Source organism: Tenrec ecaudatus, chromosome 10, assembly GCF_050624435.1.
Source record: "Tenrec ecaudatus isolate mTenEca1 chromosome 10, mTenEca1.hap1, whole genome shotgun sequence".
In the NCBI taxonomy this organism is placed as follows: Eukaryota; Metazoa; Chordata; class Mammalia; order Afrosoricida; family Tenrecidae; genus Tenrec; species Tenrec ecaudatus.
Window position 1 is genome coordinate 139861548 of NC_134539.1, and position 21904 is coordinate 139883451.

General features: G+C 53.8%; 1 protein-coding gene across 1 annotated transcript; it reads left to right on the forward strand.

Moving 5' to 3' along the window:
* Positions 1-7006: 7006 nt before the first annotated feature.
* Positions 7007-12085, forward strand: HEXIM2 (HEXIM P-TEFb complex subunit 2). Its single transcript, XM_075559395.1, has 3 exons — positions 7007-7158; positions 7807-7918; positions 11099-12085. Exons 2-3 carry the CDS (start codon positions 7904-7906, stop codon positions 11894-11896), a joined length of 813 nt encoding a protein of 270 aa, XP_075415510.1. The 5' UTR covers positions 7007-7158; positions 7807-7903; the 3' UTR covers positions 11897-12085.
* Positions 12086-21904: the final 9819 nt, after the last annotated feature.

Below are 21904 nucleotides of genomic sequence, written 5' to 3' on the forward strand. Positions count from 1 at the left end.
CTTGGGTCCTGGAGGGCCGAATGAGGAGCCTGCAGGTTCTACAGCTGCTGTTTTCTAGCTACTGAACTGAGTATCCTGCCCGGAAGACCCTCACATTCATTTCTTCCCCAGAATCCCAACCATTAAGAAATGTAAGCCTTCCCGCTGGCTCACCTGAGCCATCTTCACCTGCCCCAGCTAGTAGTGGTCTCCCTCACTCCCGATCCCCAGCAAAGGCTTTGCACAAGCGAATCACTCACACAGGGGCTCCTTGACTTGAGGCCTCAGAAGCATGGCACCAGGAACTCCAAAACACAGGGACACCTGCCTTCCAAACATTTTGCTGAGGAAAGGGTTCACAGGAATCATGAGGTTGTCCAAGCCCCAGAAAGCCCCGAAGTGGAAGTGGGAAATGCATTCCTGTTGGGAAGCCTGGGCTTGCGTTAAATGGAAATAGTGGAGGTGGGAACTTCAAATGTGCACCTTAGGATGCACAGGAAGTATGTACAAGTCAATTCAACGGCTGGCTTGGTCCTTCAAAACTGGCTGTGCTGGCAGACGGCTCACTGGAGACAATTATGGTTGGTCCTAGCTTTGGTTAAAAAACGTAAAGGCCTGTTTTGAAATAGTTTTCAATGTTCCTTCTGCTTTGACATCATGCAGCAGCCCCAGCCCTGGCTGCTCCGTGGAAAGGCAGCAACACTGCCCTCTAGCCTTGCGAAAGTACAGCTGTTGGGACGCCTCCCAGGGACTGCACCGGAGGCTGCAGCAGTGAGCAGCTCTGATTTAGGTCCCCTCTCGGTAAGGTGGATTCAATAGATAGATGCTATGGCCCCTGCCATTGGAAACATGAAAATTCTGGAAAGAATTTTAGAATCTCAAACTGCATTCATGATTGGGAAGGGAAATAAAAGTTTTACTTAAGAGATAAATCTAACCCAGACTTTTAGGAAATACTAGTAATTATCTACTGTTTCAAATTATTTGGATTTACCTTGTTTTATGTACCCTTCTGGATTCAGACATGGGCGTTTATGTCAATTACATTTGTGTTTCAGGATGATGATGATGTGTGTGTGATATAGTTCAGCTTTCTAAGTACCCTTTCTACATTGAAACACTTGACCAGAATACTACTCTTCACCCCGGGAGAGGCCTTGAAGTTACCTATATTAACAGGATTGTGATGACAAATGACACCCGTGTATGCGCGCACACACACTCCTTGCATTTGAGTCCCCACTGGGGAACATGTAAGCTGAACTGCTAAAAGCCCAGGCTTTGGGAGCTGCGTTTCCCGCTTGTCCCCTTGCTCACACAGGAGCCTACTTACCCAGCAGGGCAAACCGGCACCAAGATTGCTGAGACGCCCACTTGGACACTTGATTCGGAGTGAGGACAGCTTTCCTCGGTCTGACATGAGAAGGCTCTCAAGAGTCAGGACTCGGAGCATTTTTGTAGTTGTTGTTTTTCCAAGTATTTTTGGGATGAGAAAGTTAGTGGGTTCCAGACTGGTTGAATTCTGAACTATAGACTAGCTATTGCTAAAGCAAAGAAGCATCACATGACAAAAATTAGACCCAAGTAGGAGTAATGTCACACTTGTGACATGACGTGACTGTTCCAGCCCCTGGACACATCACTGCACCTCTCAGCCTCAACCTGTTTCCACAGCAGCAACATGGGGTCCCATTTGCTGGGCTGCATCACGTAACTGCTACAAGCGGCATAAAGATGGTCACGTGAAATGTACAAAAAATGAACTATACAAAAGTAATGGTGCTAATTCTGGGTTCTGCTTAAGACCAGCACAGTGGGCCATTTTTCACTGTTTTAATTTTTCCTTTATCCAGGATAAAATTCTCTGCTCATAGAATGAATATAAATTTACCCTGATAATTTCCAAAGTTAGAGAACCCCACAGAATTTAAATAAGAAATGAAATCCACAATTCACAAGTCTCACTTGAGAAGGTCAAGGGCTGGCTGTACCTAGCACAGCTCAGGTGGTGCCCCACAGGTGTTTATAGGCAGGCCTACTGGCCTGTACCCCTTCCTGTCTAGCGACACGACCACAGTGTAGGGGAAAGTTGGCTACGGTGAAGGAGTAACTTTCTTCCAGTACAGCTGAGCTTGTTTTGCGAGAAAAGTGGTTTTCCCCACCTCACAACTGCACATGTAAGAACATTACAATATCTTATATAGAGTATAAATGGTTGTAGAAATGAAGAGTAACTTTGAAGAAAAAGTCCACGGACCAAAAGGGAGAATGGCTGTACTCCTTAAACTTGAAAAGCATACCCTGTCTAGGAGGGACAGATTCCATCTCTGGCCAGCTTAGCACTGCAGTCTGTTTCCTGTTGAAAAAAACAAAGGCTGAGGGGCAGGGTGGGAGGGCCCTTTTGACAGATAACTTAGCTCTCCCAACTCCTCCCGAACAACCTTTTCTTGGCTTTTACTTAGAAAGTCCAATACGACAAAAAGACATAACAAGATGGGCAGGAATAATCCTAAGAATTTACTAATAACCTTTGCACACCAACACAATTGAAATGGCCGGGCTGCCACCGGAATCTGCAGGTCATTTGACATAGCTAGCTCTTGAGCTAGCTCGTGTGATCTTCCCCGCCATCGATCACCAAAAGCAGTTATATTTTACTTACAAGATCTTTTCAAGAGCAGAGATTCAGAAGGGAATTGTAAACATTCATCTAAAGCTATATTCTACTTGACAGATCCATTCATTTTGTGTGAACATTTTTAAAGCCCTGGGTCTACAGTGAGCTAAAAGGATGCTCCAGTAGGAAAATGAATGCACTTTCCAGAGCTCAGACACAAGAATCTGCAAAAATTTTTTTTAAAAAAGGATTAACATTTATCTTGCAGACAACTCAGATGAACTGGTCCTCATTTCAAAAAGAGGATTGGGGAAGGCAAATGATGTGGCCTCCTGAAGCCTGCTCTATACACGGATTGTGCGGGTCTGGAAAGACCTGGGAGACCAAACCGAGGACTGGAAGGACCACATTGGCAGACAGAAAAAGCTTAAGACATTATTCCTGCCTACTTCTCAGTTATGATTTCAAGTATATTTATTAGAACCATAAAATTGTTTGAACCATGTACACAGAGAAAAAAAATCGAGGGAGGATGGCAGGAACTAGAGATTAAGCAAGAAATTGTTCAGAAACTAGCACCTTCGCTCTGAAGGGGCGGGACTGTGACTGAAAATCCTTCCAGTTTGTTCATGGAACCTGCTGCCGCCAGGCTATGGGACTCTAGGAGTCGGTCACCGGGCAAATGCACAATGTCTACGACTTCATGGTTTAGTGACTACTTGGCACCCTGTGAGACTGGCCCTTGTTTAACTTACTTGGGTGGTCACTCTTTAAGCTGCTGCGGGCAGTCAGAGCTAAGCTATCCTTTGGTAAGGCAGATCTCCTCACCATCCCAAGACACTGTCCTAAAGTTCCCAGACAGCAAAGTGATAGCGAGTGCAGAGTCACATAGTGACTGAGGCAGGCGTGCTCAGGAGGGGGAAGCACTGACAGCCCTCGCAAGTTAGAGGAGGCCCGTAGGGTTTGGAAAATATGCCACAGACCACACAGCAACTCAGCTCAAAGGGAAGAGGCTGAGAAGGGGGCTGAAGGTCTAGGTGAGCAACAGACCAACAACAAAATGACCACTTTGGCCTTATTGTCAGGATGTGGACCGTCTCCAGCCAACCGAGTCAGTGGGAGCCCAAACAGAAACAGAACTTTGGAGTTCCTAACTCCTGGGCCTGTGTTTTCAGATAACCAAGGACCATTTAGTGTTTGGTTCCAGTTCACATTACAGATGAGTAACACATTTCTGCACCTGGTACAGTGTTCGCCTTAGTAGCATCCAAAGGTTTAACTGGAGTGCTTCACAATGGAGATCAATCGCCAGAGTCTGGGATTCTCCTTTGTGAACTTTTTGGCCAAAGAATCAGATCATCTCTAAAGGCCTTGTCAGCTCTGGTGATTTCAACTTCACGCCTACCAAGTTTGTGTCAGTTTCTCCCAACCTACATCTTCTCTTCAATAATAGTTCACATGGGGTGGAAAGGGGGAACTGATTAAAGGGATCTACCTGTCTTCCTGGGGGACGGACAACAGAAAGATGAGAGAGGGGAGATGTCGGACCGGGCAAGATACGACAACAATCATTTATAAATTATCAAGGGTTCATGAGGGAGGAGGAGCAGGGAGGGAGGGGGAAAATGAGGAGCTGCTGCCAGGGCCTTAAGTGGAGAGCAAATGTTTTGAGAACGATGAGGGCAATGAATGTACAAATGTGCTTTACATAATTGATGTATGTATATGGATTGTGATAAGAGTTGTGTGAGCCCCTAATAAAATGATTTTTTTTTAAAGTTCAAGTGAACACAATGTCAACTGAAGGCCAACCAAAAGAATGGGTGTACTGAAGTCGCATTTAGTTAGGGGCTTTCTAGTCCCGAAAAGAGTTAGTCTCGGAAACTCACGGGGGCAGCTCTACCCTGTCTTATAGGGCCATGATGAGTTGGCATCGACTTGATGGCACTGAGTTTTGAGATGTGGTTCACACCTGAGATTAAGAACCTGAGCCACAGATGTTATTAATGTTAACTAGTCCTAAGACTCTACTGACAAAGGCTGACAGTCCCCAAATGGAAGGGGTCCCACAGGTTACTGAGTTGAAAATGACTGGATGATGGCAGTGTCTTGGGTTCTCCAAGAACATTTTGGAGGCCAGGCTATGGATTGTCACTTTTTTTAAAGATCATTTTACTGGGGGTAATTGTCACTCTTGAAAACCAAAACCCTTTATTAATAGGAGCAGGAAGCCCTGGGAGTGCAGTGGTTAAGTGTTGAGCTACTAACCTAAAGGTCAGGGGTTCAAAACTGCCAAGCACTTATACAAGGTTGACTGCCTTGGCAGCCCCATGGGGCAGTTCTCTTCCCCCAAGGGGTGCTACTCTGTGTCTAAGTTGCCTCAGGGGTAACAGGTTTGGTGTGTGGTTTTTTGTTTTGTTTTGGAATAGGAGCAGAGTCACGGAGATTACTATTAAGGCTAAAGATTAAAGTATGATCTGGCCATTTGTAATTGGTACCGAGATTCATCAGAAGGTACCCACAAACAGAAAGTTCACTACCCAGTCACCCAGAAGCTCTCTCCTGCTTAAGCATCTAACCTAGAGTCTTTCAAATTACAAAAAGTAACAACACGGCAATTTGAAGATCTCCCGATTTGAAAATCTCCCGAGTCATGAATCTTCCTCTGGACCTAGGTTGCAAGCCGTAGGGAACAAGCTGGTTTGGGATGCCATTCCTCTCAAGTTTTAGACTTTTAAGAAGCTGCTGCAACTATAAGGTTGAGAATTTTATTTGGTCAAAGCAGATTCCCTTACCCCAAGCCACATCGCCACAGTAGATGAAGTCGCTAACATGTGATTTCTGTTTCTGTAGCATCTAAGGACCTACAGAAGTGACTTTTTGATTACTTGGAATTCTCAGAGACTTGCCAGGAACAATGAATGCCCTAATAGCTCCACATGAAACACCCCACCAACCACCACACACACTTTTTTTTTTACGTATATAGCTGAAAAGTATTTTAAGTCACAAAGGTTTTGATGCCTTACGAAGACTGCACTGGAATGAATTCGTTTTTCTTCCCTCTAGATGGGCAGCCATTTCTCCAAAAGCCATGGCTCGGATTTCAAAACGCTAACAGATGTCTCTGAAGCATCCGAAACGGGCCACTCCATTTCTATTCCTGGGCTGTGGCGACCGAGAGTTATTTTCTGTCCCAACTCTGGAAAGGGCACAGACCCATCCCTTTGGCGTGAACTTCCAAGAGAAGCAGCACACAGCCTGCTTCCAGCGTGTCTCGTGAACAAGAGTGGGGGCTGGATGGGAGAAATCCTGAGGGTCAGAGAGCTCAGAGATACCCAAGCACTGGGCTCGAAGGTGTCCTCGTGGCCCGATCTGGGCGGCCCCAGGGGCAATCAGTGGTCGTTAATGTGGAGGCTGGTCCTTTCGCAGCCCGGTGTGTGGACTTGGGGGGGGACATGATACTCGCACCTGAACCCTGAGCCTTCAGCTGGACTGCCAGGCCAAGGGGTGGACCCGGGAGCAGGGTGGGGGGGGGGGACTGGACGCGCGGCCAGAACTGCGACCTCCATAGTGCCCCGCGGCGCCAGCCTTTGGAATCTGGCGTCGCCCCCAGTCGCCATCGAGGTGGGGGTCCCGCTACGCTGCGCCGGGCTGCCATTCCCAGGCCGGATGGGGGTGGGGAGACCACTGGCCAGAGCTCGGCCTCCGGATCCGCGCCCTCGTGTGAAGAAAAGCCAGGCCGTTTCACCCGGTCTCTGCACTACTGGGGTGTCGGGGAGCACGCGGCAATTACCCAAGACCTAAGAGGCGAGGCTGAAGGGCTACTGGGACGGTTTGAGGACCGGGCCCTGCCAGGGAGACTCCAACCTATGTCCCCACCCTGGTCCCCAGAAGCACACCCCGCCGTCTCCCGGCGCCGCCACTTCAGGCAGCCCACTCGGCCCGGCCTCTCCCCACGCCCGGACCACCCCCCACGGGGTGCTCTCACTGCGCAGCGAGTCCCTCCGCTGCCTCCTCCCAGCCCAAAATGGCGGCGGCGGCCACCGATCTTCTCGTCGCCTTCCTCTAGGGCAAAGGATCCCTCCGCGCCCAGGCCCCGCCCACCGACCGGATCTAGTTGCTGCGCCGTCAAGATGAACGCCATCCGTGAACTCTTTAATAGAGTTTGAAGAAGGCGAGACCGATTGTGCTTCCGCACAGCTAATCGTTGACGAAAGCCGAGATACTGACGTCTGCTTTGACCAATCAGCGGACGGAAGCGGTGAGCGCGGGCCACGCCCCCGCACAGGGATAGATGGGTTTCCGAGTTCTGCAGTGTGGCCGGGGACGTGAGAGGAGCGCTGCCGGCCGGCCGAGGGGAGACGGACTACAATCCCCAGCAGGCCACGCGCCGCTCAGGCTGACTCCACCCCCACCGACCTTAGGGGTCGAGCGGCTCGCCCTGAGCCGCTGCCACCACTGCAAGAGGTAGGGCTTGGACGCTGGGAATTGCCCAGACAGTGTGCCGCACAAAAAGACACACAGATGTAGTCGTGCGCGCTACCCCTGACAGCAAATAGGTCAGTCCCTCCTTGGGAAAATTCCCTTCCGTGGCCACTTGCCCTCCTCCAAGGAGCCCACCTGACCCCAGTCTGGTCCCCCTGGCCCTGCATGGGCTGTGGTAACTTCACCTTCCTTTCCCCTCTGCCTCCAGTCCTGAGAGGAAAGAAGCAGCCTCGCCCCGCGCGGCCCGGCGCCAGCCTTGCTTCCAGAGCCATGCCTCCTGGAGCCCCAGTGGGGCGAGGTTGGGGGGATGCAGCCAGGATTGGGGCTTGCGCTGGGTCGGGAAAGGACCCCTCTTCATGCTGGTCCAGGCCAAGACCCACGCCACTCCCAGCCTCCCTGGCGCCATTGCTTGGGCACGCAGTGGGGCAGCCTCCCTGCGCCCTTTGCTTGTTGGCCAAGCAGAGCGTAGGCGCAGGAGCCTCGCCCTTCGCCCCCCGGCTACCTGAGGGCAGCACAGGACATAAAGTCCGCCCCGGGCGCGAAGCTGGGACAGGGGGACCCTTGGCCCCCCCTGGCTGGCTGGCGGTGTGGAGGCCGCCTCCAGGGCCGGCCTTTGGCTCCGGCCTGCTACAAAATGGCTGCCGCCGCCGCCACCGGCTCCACAAGAACCGGGCCCCTCAGAGGACGCCTCCTCGGGACTAGGTTTCTGTTGCTCTTTACAGCAGGCGTCAGTAGTCCTGGGCATCTGCTCAGAGACTGGAACAGAAGAGGGGGCCACTCCCAGACAGACCCTACTGTAACACAGACTCACCAGCCGCTATGGAGGAGGCCAAGGTAAGCCCCCCACTTTCCCACCCACCCAAGTTCACTGAACGTGGCTCCTCTCAGCGGTCTCAGGTGTGTTGGCCAATTTGGAAAAGTTACATTTCTTCTTTTTTAACTTTTAAATGAATCCCTACTACATGGTAGGCAACATGCCACTTGCTAAACGTATGTTCTTTCATGAAATCCTAGTAGCCTTTGCTGGGAAGAAATAGGATCACCCTTTTCCAGAAGCGGAGGTGTTGAGAATAGAAACGCCTTGTCCTGAATTATGCAGCCTGCTAGGAGGCTAGAACTGAAAGCCCTCTGATAGAAAGAACCCCACGGCCCCAGAGTGCAGGTGCACATTTGTATTTTGTCCAAGCTGAGAACCAAGTCTAAAGCAGGAAGTAGAGTTTGAGCCGTTGACCTGTAATTTGGGATGGCAGTGGGATAGCACTCAGGAAAGAGTTTCAGGCCCAGCATGTCACCTTCTCATCCAGTTGCTGCTGCCCATGCCTTCAAGCGAACCCCTGACTCAGCCGCGGCCCTGTTCACAGCAGACGCTCCTCGTGGCAGATCGACAATGGTGGTCCACAGAGTCTCTGTTGGCAAGTGCCCAGAAGCTGATTACCAGGCCTTTCTTCCTAATCTCTTATTCCACTTAGAGTTTATGGTGTGTTAGGGCTAGAAGGTTCTGAGAAGGCTCAAGACTCAAATCACATACCTTATCTGCAGTCCACCAAATCCTCACCACAGTCTCATTATCAAACTGCACAATTAACAACAACAGTAAAAAAGATACCGCAAAAAAAAAAGATACCGCCTAGTCTTTCACATATTAACAGCATACATAGGTCTGGCAGTAACAACGTTAGCGGTTGTGTGCCAGCTTGCTTGGTCCAGCTTCTTAGTGCTTTGGAAGTTAGACAATGTTGTTATCTTCCATTTTTGTATGATGATATTTGCATCACACCTTGGCCTTTGGAACCTTGCCATGTTTCGATGTGCCGATAAAGTGGTAGGGGGACATTTGGGCCTGAAGGGCAGGGCTGGCTTGGTGGGGGACACACACTAGCCTTGGTGTTGCCAGTGGCCTGACCGGTCCTGGGCTGGCAGTGGTTGTCACCAGTGACCCATGCCCCCGAGGGAAACAAGGCCTGTTCCTCTTCACTGATGAATCCTGCAGTGGAAGTAACAGTACCACCCATCAGACACCTCCGGGACACACTCACCCTCACCCGCCCACAGACAGGCCTCCTTTGCCCTGAGGCAGTTCTCTGCAGGGTCTCTACAGTGCCCTGAGCATATCCCCAGCTCTTACAAGCCCGCATCCCCCGATATACAGCCTATCCTTGTATGTACTCACGCGTCTCTGAGCCAAGGTGTAGATCATTTAAAAAAAAGTCTCTGGTTATTATTAGAAACCCCCAAACCACAAACTTAAAGCAATTCATTCCCTGCCCCTCACACTCAGTGTCCCCACCCTCAGCACACAGATAACCGATGCCCGAAGTGCCTCTCTCCTTCCCTCTCCACTCCCCACTCTCTTTCCACTCCTCTTTCTTTCCCATCCTCCCTCCCTCTCCCACTCCCTCCCTCCTTCGCTTTCTTCCCCCCCCCCCATCTCTCTTGTCCCCTCTTTTAGATACATTCTGGAACTCTCTCAGCTGCAGACTAGAGGCTGGCTCTTCCTCTTCCCGTCTAGAACCTCTTTCCTGCATGGAGAGAGTGATATACCAGATCCTGCTCGGGAGAAATACACCCCCTTCTACTCAACAACCTAGATTCCCAAACTTACTTGTCCTACTGGCCCCTTGTCAAGGAAAAAAAGAAAAAAACGTTTTCAGTAATCCCCTGGCAATGAGCATTTGCACTATAGCCCATAATTCAAGATAAAGAGTAGGGATCTGCTTTGCAGCCCGTAGATCCTTCTATCACAGTTGTTCTCAACCTTCCTAATGCATCAACCCTTTCATCCAGTTCCTCATGTGGTGACCCCCCCCAACCATAACATTATTTTCATTGCTAATTCGTCACTGTCATTTTGCGACTGTTCTGAATCGGGCGACCCTGTGAAAAGGTCGTTCAACCCTCCCCAAAGGGTCATGACCCACAGGTTGAGAACCCCTGCGCTAGCACCTCCACCATGGCTGGTGGTACTTACAGTAGGAAATACTGCCCTGGGACCAGGGAAAGGCGAGTCTCACGATCCAATAGCTTTGGGGAGCCCTCTGTGGCAGTCTGCGGGTCATGTAACAAACATTGAGCGCCTGCTCGCCTTGCATCTCACTAGGAATTGAGAGCAGTGACCCCGAAGGGCAGGATGTGTTCTAATGGGAGGGGGACAGAGGAGCAGCGGTGAGGTGGCACGGTAACTGAGTGACCGCTAGGGAGTGGAGAGAGGAGGGGCAGGCACACTTTTGATAGGTTGTCTGGGAGGGCCTCTGAAGAGATGACCTTGGAACTCAGCCCTAAAGGACACCAGGAGAGTCAGCTATCCAAGTGGTATCAGGAATTAAAGTCGGCTACATCATTTATGGGGCCCAGTGAGAAAGGGCCTCTTTGTCCACAAATTACTCAGAACTTTGAATTGGTGACAGCAGGCCTTTAGGCTAAGTGTGGGGCCGGGAAACCAGCCCTGCCTGAAAGCCAGTCTCTCTAGGTAGAGAGAAAACTCAAAAACCAAACTGGGCCACCCAGTCCGTCTGACTCAGTGCCCTGTGGGTTTGCGAGACTGGAACTCTCTACCCGAGTAGAAAGTCTCCTCTTTCTCCTCCCACAGCGCGACTGACTTTGGGCTCAGACCTTAGACCTTGTGGTTAGCAGCCCAGGGCAGAGCCCTTTGCCACAAGGCCCCCTGGGTTGGAAGAAGAACGAGTACTGCCTGGGCGAACCGGAGCCACGTTCCAGTCCAGTGTTGTTCTTCTCTTGCTTTCTTCAGTCAGAAACATTTTGCTGAGCACTTACCTTGTGCCAACTACTGCTGGTCGACACAGGCAGAGTTCCTGAACTTGCTGGCTGTTTACTTGGGGTTGGAGTGGGGTGGACAGGTGAGGTTCCGTGAACAAAATGGTAGCAGAAGGGTAGGACCAGGCTAGCTGGCCATGGGAAGGTTTGTTTCAGGCTTCCAGGAGTGGGCAAGTTTCTGCCCCAAAGCACGGGCTGCTGTGATTCTCCCCCCCCCTCCCCCCAACCCTTGCCTCTCTCCAGAGCTCTGGGGCTCCTGGGAGCCCTGAAACACCCTCTGAGCCTCAGGACCCTGGCAGTTCCTTGCCCCCAACACCTCGGATGGAGAGCTACTCGGAGGATGAGGATCTGACTGCTGCAGGAGGCGGCCTGGGCTGGAACAGTCGGGATCCCCGGGCCCAGAGCCCAGGGGCCTGCTCAGCCGAGGCAGTGCTGGGCCGCAAGAAGCACCGTCGGCGGCCCTCGAAGCGCAAGCGGCACTGGCGGCCCTATCTGGAGCTGAGCTGGGCCGAGAAGCAGCAGCGGGATGAGCGGCAGAGCCAGCGGGCCTCCCAGGTGCGAGAGGAGATGTTCGCCAAGGGCCAGCCTGTGGCCCCGTACAACACCACTCAGTTCCTGATGAACGACCGCGACCCCGAGGAGCCCGACCTGGGCGTGCCCTACGGGGTCTCCCACCCAGGTTCCAGCGGGGAGAGCGAGGCCTGGGACAGCGAAGGACGGGACCAGGCTCACGGCGAGTTCCTGCAGAGGGACTTCTCCGCGGCCTACGAGTGCTACCACTCTGAGAGCCTGCAGGGCCGCAGCAAGCAGGAACTGGTGCGGGACTACCAAGAACTGGAGAGGCGGCTGTCTCAGGCAGAGGAGGAGATGCGGAGGCTGCAGCAACTGCAGCGCTCCGCCAGCCAGCAGTCCTCCAGTCAGGTGGACGAGCTGACTGCTGAGGTGCAGAGGCTCCAAACTGAGAACCAGAGGCTACGGCAGGAGAACGAGATGTGGATCCGGAAGGGTGGGGGCTGCCTCAGTGAGGAGCCGGGCTCCTAGGAGGACCCCCACCCCCAAGGAAGCCAGCCCCCCAGAGCCAAGGAGAGGATGCCCTTTCCCACCTACTCAGGTCAGCTGGGTCTCAAGGAGCCGGAGGCAGCACCTGTGCCCTTGCAGAACTGCTGAGATCGGTTCAGTCTTCCACTTTGTCGCTTCCATGGTCTGTTCCTTGGCCTTATCTTTAATTTTCCTGTTGTCATTAAAAGGACTTTGGTGAAACCAAACAGGAGTGGCCAGTGTTGCTACTTCATGGGCTCTGGAAGGGCAGGCTAGCCCTTCAGCCTGCTCCATCTTCCGGGGAGGTCAGTAGACTTGGGGCCTGGGGAGCTCTCAGGGGCCCAGGATGCCTGAATTCCCCTCTCTGGGTCTTGGAGTGGTCACTGCCATAAGGGTTTCCCCCCACGGGGCTGGAGAGATGGGAGGGAGCAGGTGGCAGCAGGCTGGGAGAGGCGAGGGCCTCAGGAGACAGCCCAACCACAGGGCTCCCTGGACTCCGATCCAGGGGTTCTTTCAAAGTTTGTCCCCCAGACCAAAAAGCCAGCTGCCATCCGGTTGATTCCAAATCACGGCAACTCCCGAGTGCTGCCGAGCCAAGTGGTGCTCCACTGGATTGTCAGGGCTGGGACCTTCCGTCCGCATGTAGACCTCGGGGCCTTGCCTTTGGTTCAGGGACAGGTTACCCAGCAAGCACAGTAGGCCTGGGCTTCGTTGTTGCTCATTTACCCAGTGTACACAATTCCCGAGATGGGGTGGACCCCCAGGGGCCTTGCCTACTGCCAGCCAGTCCTGTGCTTACTGATGAGGCCAGCCCTGCCCTGGTTAGGTTCGAACCACCGACCTTAGTGCTGTAGTCAAGCACTTAATGGCTTACGGCACCCAGGAAGCCCTGCGTTGTGCCCAGGGTCCCTACATTTCTGTCATTGGGGAGCGGGCTAGATGAGCTCTACAGGTTTTGTGTCTTTCTCCTTGACAACAGCTCCGCCCGCTCCACATACCCCCTCTCCCAGGGAGGACCTAGGAGGGTTAGTCAACACGTGCTTTCCCCCTTTCGCCCTGAAAGGGCACTGACAAGTTGCCCCACAAAGGATATGTGTCGCCTGTTGGAAAATCAAGGCCACGAGACAGAAGGTGACAGTAGCCCTTCCTAATGCCTGCCCTGTGTCCCCCATGCCACCTGCCCCGGAGCCCCATCACTCCCAAAGATTCCCTCTGAAGTGCGTGAGCCCCTCACCCTCTGGGTGACAGAGGGAGGGTCAGCCTAGACAATACAGATCAGCCCCTGTCAGGGTCTGAGAGGAGCCCAACGACTCTCACACTCAGACCCACCCATCTGGAGATAGCCTGCCTCTTCCAGATCCTCCAGAAGAACTTGCTGGGCAGGGCTGTGTAACAGAGGGGCAGAGGGGACAGTAGTAGTTAACTCAGAAGTGAGCCCCCTGCACAGGGAGGAGGGACCCGGGGCAGCAGCCCAGCCTGGCTGCCATTCGGGCCGCTCATCTTCACAGGCCACATTGGGCAAGAGACGGCTCGGCCTGGGAGCTGCTGGCATGGAAAGACTGATGAACCACCTGGTATGAGGCCAGGAGAGCTTGCCACGCCCAGGCCCAGCCAGCGCCTGCTCCACTGAAGCCAGCAGAAACTGCTCCTGGCAGATTCTTGGAAGGGATGGGTTTCCAGGGAGACACAGAGCCCCATCCTTGGAGGAGGTGCCCTGGGGAGGCTGGGGGAGGGCTTTCCCAGAGGATGTCCTGGGAGAAAAGCTGGGCCTGGGGTGGCCTGACCCCACTTTTCAGATGGGAAAACCAAGGCGCAGACTCCAGGGAAGTTGCCCCAAACCTGCCTGCAGTAGCCTGGGACATGAAGGCCACTTGGCAGAGCCCAGCTGCTGCCACATTCCTCAGCATGCCTGCAGGAGGGCCGGGCGAAGGTTGTTTACCCGGAGGCAGGAGGCGTGTGAGTGTGCATGTGTGAGTGTGTGTATTAACTAGAAGGGGGAGAGCAGCGAGAAGATTCCAGAGGGCTGTCTCAGTGCCAGGGGAGAGGAGGAGGCAGGTGAGGGGCTGGGCCCTGCTTGGCCTAGAAGCTGGAAGGGCTTGTGGAGAAGCGAAAGCCTGCAGCTGGCCTCTCTTCCCGCTCCTGGCGCCCAGCTCCCAGCACATGCACACAGAAAATGGCCGAAGGGCTCAGGGCCAGGACACACCACAAGGCCCATGGGACAGTGGCACAAGAAGCCCACAGAGAGGGGCATGGGCTGGGCAGGGCAGTGTCCAGCATGCCAGTGAGGAAGGCTTCCCCTCACAGGTCTGACCTTCCACCATGAATTCAGTACTCCCAGGCTGGTGGGGGTAGGGGTGGGGATAGGGGACTACCATCAGAGCTGGGGTGGGGTTGAGGGTCCCTCCTGGGGAGAGCAGGCCCCGCCTTTCCCTGAAAGACCCTCCCAATGGGGCATCCTCTGAAAGGGGCTGCTTGGTCCCAAGGCTTACTGTGACTGCGGGCCAGTCCCACCGTGATGGTTGGGCGTCCCAGTTTACAGACAGGCACTCAGCTGGGAGTCAGGGGACAGGGAGGGGGCATCCCCTTCTCCCTAGACCTGCCCAGTGCCTTACTGTCCAGCCCAAGTACTTTTGAGGACCTTCTTGGTCCCCGGAGCCAGGGCCAAGAGGGCCAGAGGGGCAGTATTGCATAGGCATGATGGCCGCCACTTGAACTGCTCTGACCTCGCCTGGTCTGGTCCCCTTTCTTCCCCATCCAAGGGCTCCCCACCCCAGCAAACACTCCTGTGCCCAGTGACTGCATAGAGAGGCAGGGAATGAGAGGTAATGGGCCTGGCAGAGGAACCGAGGGGTCAGGAGGAAGTTGGCAGGAAATGGGGAGGATGTTGCGGTGAAGTAATACAGTATGAGGAAAGAGGTCGGTAGCCAGGGTCCATGGCCCCTGCGGGGAGTAGGCAAGTGTGGCACTGGCCCTTTAAGTGGGGGTGCCAGTCAGTACCCTCCCGCATCCTACCCAACCTGTGGGCCCCACTGAGCATGTGCAGGAGCTGGGCTGGGGGTGGGGAGCAGAGGGACGTGGGGAGTAGATTCTGAGGGAGCTCCTCACTAGGCTACTTCCAGTAGCTGTCCCCATTCCCCTTCCTGGGTCTGACCTAGGAGCCCACCGCACCCAGACCCTCCCCATCCCTGGCTCCAGCACTGCCCTCTGGGGGACTGCCTGGGAGAGTGGATTGGCAGGACACGGAGGCCTGTGGCTTTGAAAGTCCCCTTGGCCTTGGGAACCTTGGGAAGCCCACCCCTTCTCCGAGAGGTGGCGTTCACACGCTCAGGCCTGGCCATCCTCATGTGTGGGCAGTGGGTAAGCATCCTGCTGTGGAACATGTTGGATTTCATGCCATTGGTTCCAGGTTGTTGGAAAGAACCATCCCATCTCCCTGGGAGGACAATTCTGAAAATGGAGAATTGAAAAGAGGGGGCCTTGCCCCCACCCACTGGGAGCTGCCAGTATAGTCTGAGGGGCAGCCAAGGCTCCCAGGCTCAAAGTACCACCCCCTCCCCGATGCACCTCCGCCACTACCAACTCCCTCTACTCTGGGTTCTCCCCTCCCTCCTCTACGGCAGGGTGGTTCCCCGAGTCCCCTGATCAAACAGGCCTCCTCAGCCAGCCACCTCCCCAGGCCACTCTTCTCTGCCAGCAGCTGAGGACCCCCCCCCCCAAACCTTCCCCTACTTCAGACTTTCCTGTGTCTGTGACACCCTCAGGCTTCAGCCCCTCCCTAGCCTGACCTCCCCTGACCTCTTCACCACAGGTGCCAGCCATTCAGGTGACAGCCACAGAACCGAGGGAGGGCCAAAGGGTTGAATCGCAGCGTCTGAAGGAATTCACCATGTTGTGCACCTTTACTGTGTCCCAGAACCTTTTCACCCGAAAAAGAAAAGGGGCCTCCAGGGCCATTCCGCCCTTACTCCCCCCACCCCCCTACCCGGCAGCCCCCAGTCTCTGTCCCTCTGATATGACCTCACCTGGATAGTTCATTTAAATGGAGTTGTCTGACGTCTTTCACTTTGCAGCATGTGATCTATCTGTGGCTACATGAGCCTTTTTATGGCTGAAGAAATTGTACACCGGGTACCAGTGAGGCGATTCCAACTCAGCGTGGCCCCATTGGGTCAGAGTGGAACTGTGCTCTGTGGGATTCTCAGTGGCTGATTTTTCAGAACTAGATCTCCAGGCCATTCTTCCGAGGTTCCCCTGGGTGGACTCACACCTCCCTTCCTGCAACATCCAGTGTCCCCCATATGTAACTGTGACTCCCGCTTCTAGCCAGGGCCTGCCTTGCATATTTGTTCAAATGGAGTCAGGGTGGGGTGGGGGGGCGCTTCAGGCTAGATCAGGATCGGGGCTCCCCAGGGCCTATCCTGGGCCTGGGGGCTCGTTCTAGAACTATATTGCTTGGTCTAAAACACACACCACACCATGTTCTCAATCTTCCTGCCTCCTCCCTGCTGAGCCCAAGCCGGGAACCAACCAATCATCCAGCCAAACTCACTGCCTGCTGTTGGGCTGATTCCGACACATAGCTGCACCCTGTAGGACAAGGCAGAGCTGCCGCTGTGAGTTTCTGAGACTGTAACTCTTGCCCGGAGCAGACAGGCGTGTCCTCCCTTGGAGTCGCTGGTGCTTTCAAACTACTGACCCGCCACTGGGGCTTCCAGAATGACAACCCAGTGGTAGTGTCCATCACTCAAGTTCTTCTTGTGCATGATGATTATTTTTTCATTCACGTTCTTGACCGTGGTGCTCTGGTCTTCGTGGACGTTTGGGGCTGAGCCACCTGCTGGCTCTGTGGTAGGTGCCCTCATGGAAGCAGCCGTGCATCGTGCGAGTGGAGAGCACTAGGCAGTCCTGAGCAGCCCCGTTCCAAGGTGGTGCTTGGGGGTCCTCGCTCCCTCTTGGCATTTGGAGAGGGTTTTCTTTTTGCACTCGAGGTTAACAGCCTTAGTGGGATCTGGGAGAGGCTGTGTGGGCCCTGAACCCTTTGGGAAGTTAGGGGTGAGAAGCACACTCCCCTTCCCCATTACCCCAGTCTCCCCAAAAAGGAGGAGGTAGTATTGTTTCCTTTACTTGGGGCTAAGTTCACCCTGACTTCCTGGTTGAATGTCCATCGCTGCCTCCCACACAGATAGGCCTTTGTGGGCTCAAAGAAGGATGGGGCGGGGACGGCTTGCCTGGCAGGGGACAGGCTGAGCAGCTGGCCCCCAGTTGGTTACTTTGTCCCAGCTGACTGTGGACATGGACAATCCAGAGGCCATCTGTCCCGGAGGGGACACAATGACCATCCCCCAGGGACAACTAGGCTGGCACATCCTCAGGCTACACCCTGCTGCGTCCTCGTCCCAGGGGCTCCAAGAGGAGGCTCCTAAGGAGACTGCATTGTGAGGAGGAAGACGTTGTGACCCGAGTGCCACATCCTCACCGGCACCACAGGGAAGAAAGGTGTCCTTAGGCCCAGAGTCTTGTCCGGCTCTGACTTCCTCTGGCCCGGTGTCCTCCTCAGGACCATGTGCAGTAACTTGTTATCAGGGATTCAGGAACCAGCCCAGGTTGGCTAGCTCCCATGCTAACCCCAAGTCCCAGACGCTACCATTCTTTCTGGCTAGACTCTCTGTCCCTTTGGCTCTCAGTCCCAACCTCAGTATTCCGCTCTCGGGCCTCTGAGAGAGGCCCGTCTTTGCCCCTGGGCCTTTGGCCTGGTCCAATGGTGAATTCTGGCCTCACTTGGAATTCACCTCAGCCGTGTTCATGGCTCCCGGCCCTCCCTAAGTTCATCCCACTCTCCAGCCCCGACTCCTGCTTTCCGCAGCAGCCCCGGACACCACCCTTCTCCCGCTTCTGCACCTCCTCTTCCAGCCTTCAGATTCTAGATTTCACCGCCTCTCTGCTGCTTCCTCCCAGGATGAGCTCCTGTACCCGCTGCGTCGTGGCGTCTCCGCGGGCCTGCCCGTTGGAATCGCCTGCACAAGCTTGAACGGGTTACATCCTACATCTTGTGGTAGTGATTGTGGTAATGATTGCACAACTCTCTTTGCTATGATTCAACGATTGAGTTGTATGATGTGTGGGTTAGATCCTTGTATATGTGTGACACACACACATACACACACGATATCTTAATTAGGTGTGACCTGGCTTTTTAGAGTGCTGGGCTCCCTGTGCAAGGGCTGAGGACCAGACTTCTCAGAGCACCACCCAAGCCTTGTCTCTGCCCAGCTCCCCTGTGGGCAGGTGCCTCTGGGTGGTTGCTGCTCTCACCTGCCCAGCTCCCAAGGAGAGCTCCAGGATGGGTGACCCCAGGGGGAGGAGGCTGTCAGCCAGCGGAGCCCCGGAGGGCAGCCCTGCTCTGTGGCAGAGATGATTCAGGAAAGAAGCCCTTTCCACCAATGGGCAGTGGGCCAGGCTGCCTCCAGCCCTGGTCTCAGGAGGCCTGCAGAGGGACCGGGCAGCTCTCAGAGTCAGAAACTCTGCCCAGCAAGGAGCTGTGCCTTCATCTCCATGGTCACACACATCCCCCAGGGTGTGATGGTGACCCGCTTCCCTCTGTGCAAGGGGATGGAGTCGTTCCCCCCCACCCCCCACAAGGCTTGGGGCTGGAAGTTCACTCCCAGCAAGCAAGTCCCGCTTGGGAGCCTGCTGGGAATGCCAGGGTCCCTTCTTGTCTCTGGGGAGGCCTTCTGGATTGTGCCCCTCTCTCTGCTCATTCACCCAGGAACATCTAGGGCAAGCCGAGGTTTCTAACCCCAGAGAGACTTTTCCAGGTCCTGGCAGAGTGTGCTGGCTAAGAGCATGGGCTCTGGTTGGCTGTGTGAGTCCGGGTTGGCTAGAGAAACAAATCCAGAGACACTCATATGTGTATAAGCAAGAACTTTATTTAAAAGAGCAATTGTATATTGAGAAACATGCCAACTCAGTTCAGATCAAGTCCCTAAGTCTGTTATTAGCTCATCTGTCCTATACCAGTCTACAAATTCCTCTTCAGACTCACACAGCACATGTAATGATGCCGGATGCAGGAAGATCACAGACCAGTGGGTGGAAAGTCTTGTGGATCCAGTGGCGGTGGAAGCATCTCAGCCCTGGCAGGGGTCTCCACGTGGCTTCTCCAGCTCCAGGGCTCTAGCGTCGCTCCATGTGTCTTGTCAACAGCAATGTCTCAAAGGGAGTGAGATGTGTCCTACCTCCAGTGAGCTATTTATCTCCTTAGCGCTTCCAAATGAGGTCAAGCTGCGCCTTGATTGACAGGCTAAATTCCACCCCTTCACTCTTAATAGTCTCAAATTGACAACAGATTATGTAACTACCACCCTGGCACTGGGTTCAAATCTCAGGAATCCCCTGCTGCTCCCTGCATTTCCCACCCCCCACCCCCCACCAGTCCAGCCAAGGACAAGGCCATGCCCGCGCATGCTCACATCCTCCTCTAGCAGTGACTTAGATGCCCACCTCCCGTTAGGAGCACATACAACACACTCCAACAGATACAGAGGAGCCTACTCCGTACCCGGCCTGGACCAGGCACTGGGACACCACAGAGAACGTGACCGATAGGCTCTGCCCTGGGGACACTTGTCCTCCCTGTGATCCTTCTACCTGCCGGCCTCCGATGTCACACTGCCGCCTGTGGATCGCTCCGGAGTGTCCAGACCACTGTCACGCACATGGACACGAATGTTACAGTGTCATCCCACTGTGACTCAGACTGAGTTTTGGGGAATGGAAGCGACTTATTCAGGGTCCTATGACTAATACATCATGCCACAAATGCAGGCCAGCAAAGGAGATAGTGTATGCTCTTGTTCCAACCGTTGCACACGTCATGACAGCCTTAGGAAAAAGTTACCCCTACTGAAAGAAGGGCCAAGATGTGACCCGGCGATACTAAGGCGGGACATTCTACAGAAACGATAGCTCCTTGACTAGAGAATCAAACCCAGTGACACTCTTTTAAGAATGCTTTATATCAAAAAGTAATTCTACAGCAAGAAAGTGTCCCAGCCCCGTCCAACTCAAGTCCATCAGTCTGATACTGGTCCATGAGTCCCTCCTCAGACTCACGCTGCCACATGCAATGATGCCGGATGCAGGGAAAGCACAGGCCGGTGGCTGCAGAGTCCAGTGGAGCCACAGAAATATGGCAGGGCGCCGGCTGCTCTCAGGGCCCGTAGCAGCCAGGGGAAGGGGAGAGGGTCCAGGGTCCTCCTTATGAGAAGGCCACACTCCCAAGGACACAGCACCAGATGTGTGACCTGATCGATAGGTTCGACTCCATCTCTAGCCAGAAGTGCCTAGTTGGCATAGATATAACTCCCACCGGTACTATTGCACTTGCTGGATGCCACGGCCTTCCATTTGTAACACACAAAGAAGTGGGAAGAAAAGCACGGTAAAGGCAAATGCAATGAAGCCCGGTGGGCCTGTAAGGACAGAGTCACCCAGGACTGGGTCCCCTCAGGGCAAACCTGCCCCACTCTATCTCACTTGAGCCCCCTGAGCAACTCTGCAGGATAAGGAACTTGAAGCTACCCAGTGTGACTGCCCCGGACCAGAGCCCAGGGGAGCCGGTTCCAGCCTTCATGCTCTTGTTGCTGTTGCTATTGTTTGGTGCCATAGAGTGAACGGCGCCTGGCCCCGCACCCTCCTCACGATGAGCTCACTGATGCAGCCACGGTGTCACTCCACCCTAAGGGTCTTCCTGTACCTTACCCTCTATGTTGTCTTTGTCCAGGGACTCCCTCCTGATCGCAGGTCCAGAGGACGTGAGTCAGAGTCGCACCATCCTCTCTTCCAAGGAGCATTCTGGGTGTGCTTCTTCCCAGACAGATTTGTCTGTTCTTCTGGCCGTCACATTTTATTGGGGGTTCTCACAGCTCTTATCTCCATCCATCCATCCATTGTGTCAAGCACATTTGTACATAGGTCACCATCATTGTTTTCAAAACATTTTCTTTCTGCTTGAGCCCTTGGTATCAGCTACTTTCAATATTCTTTGCCAACAATTCACGTGCATGACATGTTCTCCATGGTCATTGTACAGCTTTGCATGTCCATGAGGCCATGCTGGCGTCAGACACACCTTAGGCCACTTCTCTGCCATCCAGAGTGCGGTTGTTTTCTGCCATCTCAAAGTCTTCTCATAAAAGATGTTCAAGATCAAGGGATTCCTGGGCAAGAAACGAAAGCAGAGTCGGCCTGTTCTCCAGTGTATTCGAATGAGAACTGGTATAAGATAGAGACAACTCCGTGAGCAGATATTGGAGAAGAACCAAACTGGGTCTGTCAAGAGTCACCCGCTGGTTGGCACACCCACAGCCTTGACTGAGACTCACTAGCACCCTGTCATGCCAGGTTGGGTTTCAGACTTTGCCACCATCTGATCAATCAAACTTGTATTGGAAAACATCTGATTTCTTCCTTGGGTTTTAAGTTTCTGTCTTAGGAGGTTGACAACTAATTAATGGGGGAGGCCTTTGGTGGGTGGTGGGTGGGTAGGTGGGAGACGTCTTTGCTCTGAAGCACTGTGAAGGGGTCTTTTGTAGAGGCTTCACCCAAATGCAATACGTCTTTGAGTTCTTGACTGCTGCTCCCATGAGTGTAGATGGGGGATCCAAGCAACACGAAATGCTTGACCACGCCTGTATTTTCTGTTTATCATGATGGTGTCCGTTGGTCCCATTGTGAGCAGTGTTGTTTTCTTCAGGCGGGAAAACCTACCGAAGGAGAAAGATGAGGCTGTCTGCTCCGGTGAAGATTTGCAGCCTCAGAAACCATATATGGAACCACTCACTATGAGTCGGAGTTGACTCACAGTCATGGGGACATTGAGTTGTGATTCATAAATTCACACTGACAACGCAGCACGCAGTCTTTGATCCCCAATCATCAGCGACTTCAGCACACCAGAGTGTGTCACCTGCACATGAAGTTTGTTAACGAGCCTTCCTCCAATCCGGATGC